At 33.5% G+C, this 8,165-nt stretch overlaps 1 protein-coding gene across 1 annotated transcript; it reads left to right on the top strand.

The window, feature by feature from the left end:
- Positions 1-465: 465 nt before the first annotated feature.
- Positions 466-7,850, top strand: LOC111913867 (plasma membrane ATPase 4). The gene is made up of 13 exons (XM_023909579.3): positions 466-719; positions 3,409-3,528; positions 3,633-3,869; positions 4,000-5,134; positions 5,195-5,359; positions 5,443-5,681; positions 5,771-5,803; positions 5,903-5,984; positions 6,087-6,247; positions 6,428-6,601; positions 6,688-6,870; positions 7,073-7,254; positions 7,343-7,850. The coding sequence occupies exons 1-13, from the start codon at positions 654-656 to the stop codon at positions 7,437-7,439; spliced, it is 2,874 nt and encodes a 957-aa protein (XP_023765347.2). The 5' UTR covers positions 466-653; the 3' UTR covers positions 7,440-7,850.
- The last annotated feature ends 315 nt before the right edge of the window (positions 7,851-8,165 follow it).

The raw sequence follows: 8,165 nt of genomic DNA, 5'->3' as shown, positions 1-8,165 counted from the left end.
CCTCCATCCCTCATACATTTAAGGAGCATCGCCCATTGGAACTACTTATATTACGAGACCATATGTTGTTACGGCTGCATGTGCAAATACGTAATACTTTCTGCATATATATATATATATATATATATATATATATATATATATATATATATATATATATATATATATATATATATATATATATGACCTCAAATAGTTATTTTATTTAACTAGAAAACTCAAATTTACCTTATAATCTAATTCTAATAATGATATTCCAAATGTAAATTAAGCTTCATATACAAATCCTAATAGACTCATGATTTTCAGTTAAGGAATGTATATAAATAGGTTGATTTTTTTTTTTTAATTTTTTTTAATGTTATAATAGTAATAAATAATTTGAGTTGAAAATAATAATTAATAAATGGAAGGGGTGACTTAGGGGAGGGGGTGTGTGGTGAAGTATAAAGAGATGCTCCTGTTCTTATATCACTCAGGTGAAGAGCCCCTTCCTCACACAAACACTTCTCTCTCCTCTCTCTCCGCAGATTTTCCCCTTGGGGCTCATTATTATTAGCATTGATGCTGGCAGCGCCGGTGTTCGCTTTCATCCATTAATTTCACCAATCGAATTGCAGTTCCTGCCGTGATTTTGCTGCTGTCGTTCACTGATGTCGAAGATGGGTGGTGATATGGCGCTTAGCTTGGAAGGAATCAAAAATGAAACCGTCGATCTGGTATATAACCCTTTCTCTTATTCCCTTCCTTCTTCCTTAACTCCAAAAATCTGTTAGCTGTAATCAGATATCGATTGAGAATCATTAGATCTCTTTCAGTTACAATTTCGATTCAAATTCATTAACATCTGTAACAGCGTGTTAATTTGAATCTCCAAAACACCGTGATTTTAGTTTTTGATAGATTTTTTTATTGATATGTTGAGTTTTTTGCATGTGATAACTTTCCTTCGCAAACAATCAACCTGATTTGCCGGTTATTTTTCATTGTTTAATACCAATTACAGATCAATTTAATGATTCTGTATATTTACTTTTTTAATGCTAATCGACAAATTAGTTGTCTCTATGTCTGTTTTCTTAATTATTTGTTTTCTTTAATCAATTATTTACTACCTTTTCATTGATTCGATACTCCAGCTATTGCATACTTATTCCTCATCATTTTGTTTCATCCTGTGTTTTCATCAGAATCATTTTACTTCCGTACGTTTTAATCGATCTAAATATTTAATACTTCTTTTTCTAAGAACAGAGATTTGATTTTACTCCTTTCGGGATTTTAGGGAAAACCTTTTGATTCCTCCTGTAGATTATAAAGATTAAAGATTAAACATCATCCTTGTTAAAATCGCCACATTTTAGGGAAATGATTTCACTGGATTCAAGGGGGAATCCTTTATCCTTGTATAGTTGTATCTTGGTGAATCCAATTTTATTTATCCATTAATTGACAGTTGACTATTTTCCTTTTACCCAAAAAGGTGAAAGTACATCCTTTTTTGCCTTAAGTACAACTAGAATAATCTTACAAAGTAAATATCTTTAGAAAAAAAACCAAGTACCTTAAGGTACAACAATTCTGGCATAGCATACAAGAATGAACCTTTAGTTGTCAACAATAGCGATGTGTGGTATTCATTAATTTCATTACACTAAAATCTAAACAACATTTAATATGTTCTATATTTGACTTTAATATATTTGCTAAATGCCTAATAGTAATTCAATTGTTTTCTAAAACAAATTGTTAATATTTCCTATTATCACTAATTTATTAACTCAATTAGTTTTTTTTCAGTTATCAGTTAACTTTTCTTGATTATATATTAATAGTAATAGAAATCTGTTTTGAGTTGTCTAAAAAATTTGCGAAATTTAATCTAAGGAATATTAGGATTTCAAATTAATTATATATAAAATAAAATAAAAAAGTTATATTAAAGAGAGAATATATTTTGCATAGTCCGTGGTACGTAAAAGTCTGAAACTTTATTTTGTCCATTGCGATGATTTTTTTAGTTTGACTGTTTCACTTTTGTAAGCACCTTTCACAAACGAACAGTACCTCACGCATTTTCTTGGATTTATTCTTAATTGCTGACTTTTTTTTTTCTACAAGAATAATTATATTTATTACAATATTCTATATTATTTAAAATAAAAATATTTTTATAAATTATATAACAAGTGAAATAATAATCTCACAGACAGTGTTGAGTTTATTTTAAAATTCGAAGTCAAGCAGTTTTTGGTGATTACATCTCATATAATTAATGTTTTGCTTATAATTCAAAATGGGTGTTTAGTGACTAATTAATACCTCAAGATAACGACATAGATATATATTGTCTACCATATTAATTATATATACAAAAAATAAAAATACCTAACATGTCAACTATATAAGGCTTAACTCATGCCACACATATTTTATGACTTTGATATCTATTAATAATAGTTTAGATTTCATAATCGTAGACTCTAAAAATCAAATGTGACGACTATTCAAAATTAAAGAAAAATGGTGCTTATATAGTCATGGACCATGCTTCACTTTTACTTTATATATACTAATAATTAATTAATAATAAGTTTGGACTTTTTCTTTTTTGAATAACGTGCCTTTGTTGATTGGTAGATATATATTTAAAGTTTAAAGATATATTAATAAATAGAGGTGAATAAACTTTCTATGAAATTTGGCACCTTCGTCGTGTGTGGGGTCCGACCCGACCCTTGTGTTAGTGGAAAGTCAACTTGCGTTATTCAACATCATGTTCTGATGTTTCCTATTATTTTAGTTATACATCTCCGTATTAATAGATCTGTATAACTATCTTATTGACATCATTATTGCTATTATTATTTTTTTCAAATATTTTAGTTATAGTATTGGAAAGAAAAATATGTATATATTCATCATGACTTGATAATAATTTTCTAATAATATAATTATTCAGTTCAAAAATTATAATACTATTTCACTTAAAAAACAAATTTCAGAATATCCCTTACATTTTCATTTTTTTTATACAGACATTAGTAACAACTTTTTTCAATAGAAATAAAGACAACTAATAATTTCATTTAAGTCATAAATACTTAACTTATCACATATCAACTAGTTTTTTTAGTTAAAAATTAGCTTTTCAATTAATCTGTCAAACAGATTCTGATATTTTTATATTACTACAAGAAAACAAATTTCAGAATATCCCTTACATTTTCATTTTTTTATATAGACGGTCAGTAACAACTTTTTTCAATAGAAAGAAACACAACTAATAATTGCATTTAAGTCATAAATACTTAACTTATCACCTACCAACTAAGTTTTTAGTTAAAAGCTAGCTTTTCAGTTAATCTGTCAACCAGAGTCTGATTATGTATTTTTATATTACTACAGGAAAAGGTACCAATCGAGGAGGTGTTTGAGCAGTTAAAATGTAACCGTGAAGGTTTGAGTTCAGATGAAGGAGCCCAGAGGCTTGAAATTTTCGGACCCAACAAATTGGAGGAAAAGAGGGTAATATACTTTACATCCAAATCTATTTTTTTTAAATAATAATAATAAAATTATTACATAAGTATAATGTATAATAACATTTTGTTTTTTTTTGGGATATACAGGAGAGCAAGTTCCTCAAGTTTCTTGGGTTTATGTGGAATCCACTATCATGGGTTATGGAGGCTGCAGCTATAATGGCAATTGCACTTGCTAATGGTGGTGGAAAGCCACCAGATTATCAAGATTTCATTGGTATTGTCTGCCTCCTTGTTATCAACTCCACCATCAGTTTCATTGAAGAAAACAACGCCGGAAATGCTGCTGCAGCACTTATGGCTGGTCTTGCTCCTAAAACCAAGGTAATAATTTAATTTTTTAATTTCCTTCATTTTTTTCCCTATTATAACATTCTACTTTCAAAATTTTTAATTAAAAAAAATTATTAAATAAAACAGAATCATATAATCTAATATATCAATTTTGTTGCAGGTTTTGAGAGATGGTCGATGGAGTGAACAAGAAGCTGCGATTTTGGTTCCCGGAGACATTATCAGCATCAAGCTCGGTGACATCGTCCCCGCCGACGCTCGTCTTCTCGAAGGAGATCCTTTAAAAATCGATCAATCCGCACTTACCGGAGAATCCCTTCCGGTGACGAAAAACCCCTACGATGAAGTCTTCTCCGGTTCAACCTGCAAACAAGGTGAACTCGAAGCCGTCGTCATCGCCACCGGAGTCCACACCTTCTTCGGAAAGGCCGCACATCTCGTCGACAGCACAAACCAAGTCGGACATTTCCAGAAAGTTCTCACCTCAATCGGAAACTTCTGCATCTGCTCCATCGCCGTCGGAATGGCCATCGAAATCGTCGTCATGTACCCGATCCAACACCGTCCGTACAGACAAGGAATCGACAATCTATTGGTGTTGCTCATCGGAGGAATCCCAATCGCTATGCCGACTGTTCTTTCCGTCACCATGGCTATCGGATCTCACAGGCTTTCACAACAAGGCGCGATTACCAAAAGAATGACAGCCATTGAAGAAATGGCAGGAATGGACGTTCTTTGTTCCGATAAAACCGGAACTCTAACACTCAACAAACTTTCAGTCGATAAAAATTTAATCGAAGTGTTTGCGAAAGGTATCGATAAGGAACAGGTGTTGCTTGAAGCTGCTAGGGCATCAAGGACTGAAAACCAGGACGCCATTGACGCTGCCATTGTTGGAACCCTAGCTGATCCTAAAGAAGCACGTGCTGGAATCAGAGAAGTTCATTTCTTTCCGTTTAACCCTGTAGACAAAAGAACTGCTTTGACCTACATCGATGGTGAAGGCAACTGGCATAGAGCTAGCAAAGGTGCACCTGAACAAATTCTCACCCTTTGTGCTTGCAAAGAAGATTTGAAGAAGAAAGTTCACGCCATGATTGATAAATTCGCTGAACGTGGCCTTCGTTCATTGGCTGTTGCAAGACAGGAAGTCCCTCAAAAGTCCAAAGATAGCCCCGGAAGCCCATGGCAATTCGTTGGATTGTTGTCTCTCTTTGATCCACCAAGACATGACAGCGCTGAAACCATTAGACAAGCTCTAAATCTCGGTGTAAATGTCAAGATGATTACAGGTAAACTTTAAACTTTTCAGCTTTTGTTAAAATCGGAATTAAAATTGATTTGTTTTATAGGTGATCAACTTGCTATTGCTAAGGAAACTGGTAGAAGACTTGGAATGGGAACAAACATGTATCCTTCTTCTTCTTTACTCGGTGGACACAAAGATGAGTCCATTGCTGCACTTCCTATTGACGAGTTGATTGAGAAAGCAGATGGATTCGCTGGAGTCTTCCCTGGTTAGTGTCTTCACAACAATAGCAACCTATTTTCAAAAATCTACTTGAACACTAAATTTGTGAATGTGATTGTGAATATACAGAGCACAAGTATGAAATTGTGAAGAAATTACAAGAGAGGAAGCATATTTGTGGAATGACTGGTGATGGTGTGAATGATGCTCCTGCTTTGAAAAAAGCTGACATTGGAATCGCTGTTGCTGATGCTACAGATGCTGCAAGAGGTGCTTCTGATATCGTGCTTACTGAACCTGGCCTTAGTGTTATCATTAGTGCTGTTCTTACCAGCAGAGCTATTTTCCAAAGAATGAAAAATTACACCGTGAGTAAAAAACAACATTTATTTACTTGGTAAAAAAAAAATGATACATAGTTACTAAATTGTTTATTTTTTTTAAATCGTTTTTGCAGATCTATGCAGTTTCTATCACTATCCGTATTGTGGTAAGTTAACGAACAATATTCAAAATTCAAAATCATTTTATAATGAATATAGAGTAACGAGATTGAATCTAATTTATTTATATTTTACATCTTTTGTAGTTTGGATTCATGTTCATTGCTTTGATATGGAAGTTTGACTTCTCTCCCTTCATGGTTCTTATTATTGCAATTCTAAACGACGGTAAGTTTTAAAAAAAAAAAAAAAAAACTGTAATTATTGGATATTAATTTACACCTAACACTTGAATTATCTTATTGATTCCTTTTTTTTTAAATATTATAGGGACAATCATGACAATCTCAAAGGATAGAGTGAAGCCATCTCCATTACCCGATAGCTGGAAACTAAAAGAGATCTTTGCCACTGGCATTGTGCTTGGAGGTTACTTAGCTTTGATGACCGTTATCTTCTTCTGGATCATGAAAGACACCGATTTCTTCTCCGTAAGAATATAAAAATTCATATCTTTGCAGACAGTGTAGAAGCTCTAGTTCCAATGTGGATTGGGCTCCTGCGTCAGAGTCAGACAACTGTGTATCTGATTTACATAATGGGCAATAAGTTCACGGCCAACAAACAAATTATCCTTTTTTTTGTAGCTGATTTTTGTGTTTTTAACACAGGATAAATTTGGAGTGAAATCTCTGAGGACTAGTGAAACCGAGATGATGGCTGCTTTATATTTACAAGTCAGTATTGTGAGCCAGGCTTTGATCTTTGTGACTCGCTCTCGCAGTTGGTCGTTCGTTGAACGACCTGGATTCCTTCTAATGGGCGCTTTCCTAGCTGCACAATTGGTAAAAAAATTATATTTTTTCTTTTTTAATTGTGAAATTTCGTACCTCTAAAAAACTTATATTTATATTTTTTTTATATGTTCCAGGTGGCCACTTTAATAGCAGTGTACGCGGATTGGAGTTTCGCAAGAATCAAAGGTTGTGGGTGGAAATGGGCCGGAGTTGTCTGGATTTACAGTCTCGTATTCTATTTCCCTCTCGACATCATGAAGTTTGCCATCCGGTATATCCTTAGTGGCAAGGCCTGGAACAACTTGCTTGACAACAAGGTACCAAATCTTTTATTACCACTTGTCCAGCTGTGACTGTCTCACAGCTGTAGTCCATGTCGACTGGACTAGGATATAGTCCATGTCGACCGGACTAGTATAGTCCAGACATGTCCATGTCTGGACTATAGTAGTCCATGACTAGATTACTAGTCATTAGTTTTAAAACTAAAACTTTTTTTTATTGTGTGGTTTTGAATAGACTGCCTTCACCACCAAGAAAGATTATGGAAGAGAGGAGAGAGAGGCTCAATGGGCTCTTGCTCAGAGGACTCTACACGGTCTTCAAGCACCCGAGACTTCAAACATCTTCAACGAGAAAAGCAGCTACAGAGAACTTTCTGAAATCGCTGAACAAGCCAAAAGACGTGCTGAAGTTGCAAGGTAAAGATACATACATTTATTGTTTATTATTTATTATTTATTATTTATGTATGAAAGAAGTTAAGAAACGGTTGGGTTTTTTATATAGGCTTCGGGAGGTGCTGACACTCAAGGGTCACGTGGAGTCAGTGGTGAAACTGAAGGGGCTTGATATTGACACAATTCAACAACATTATACAGTATGAGGAAGTTTTGATTAATGATAAGGGAAAAAAAAGGGTCGGTTTTTTACGTTTCTTTTTTTTTTTTATAACTTATTACTGAATCGAGGCAAAAACTAGAAGACCATGTTAAAACCATGGGGGAGACATACTATGTGCTGCAATGCAGCCTCGAGTGTTTAAAAATCTATCTTTGTGAGTATACCTGCGAAAGGGTTTGTGTTTGGTCGCTTCATACTTTGTTAGCCATGAAGCAAAGTTAAAACATTTTCGGTTTTAGTTATTTTTCTTTTTTCCCTTCGATACTCTGTTTTGCATGTGTAATGTGCTCCTCTCTTGTTTGAATTAATCAATGTAATGAACAAAACCAATTTGCAAATTGGTACTTGTAATCTACAAGTTTTATTCTTAACATTTGTGATATTTGTCTTTTAAGTACATGCGTCAATCATAGTTTATATAATCTTAAAACTCAAAATATATCTCGGATATATAAATTAAGTACAAATAATACTTTCTATAACTTATTCAGTAACTGATAAATTGAAATTTTGCAAGTTAAATCATTTTATATATCAAATGATACAAGGAGGCCTGATGGGTGGACTTGACATTCTGCCATGGTGCTGATGTTCATAGCAAGTGCATCTATGGTTCCCGTGTTTCTTTTATGAATGTGAATTTACTATCTTTGTAGGGTATTGGCCTATTTATGTTAGTCGTGAAGGTCGAATTGAGTGATTGGGAGTT

The sequence above is a fragment of the Lactuca sativa genome, chromosome 5, assembly GCF_002870075.4.
Source record: "Lactuca sativa cultivar Salinas chromosome 5, Lsat_Salinas_v11, whole genome shotgun sequence".
Classification (NCBI taxonomy): Eukaryota; Viridiplantae; Streptophyta; class Magnoliopsida; order Asterales; family Asteraceae; genus Lactuca; species Lactuca sativa.
The sequence above is the reverse complement of the archived record's forward strand: the minus strand, read 5'-3'. Positions and strand labels throughout refer to the sequence as shown.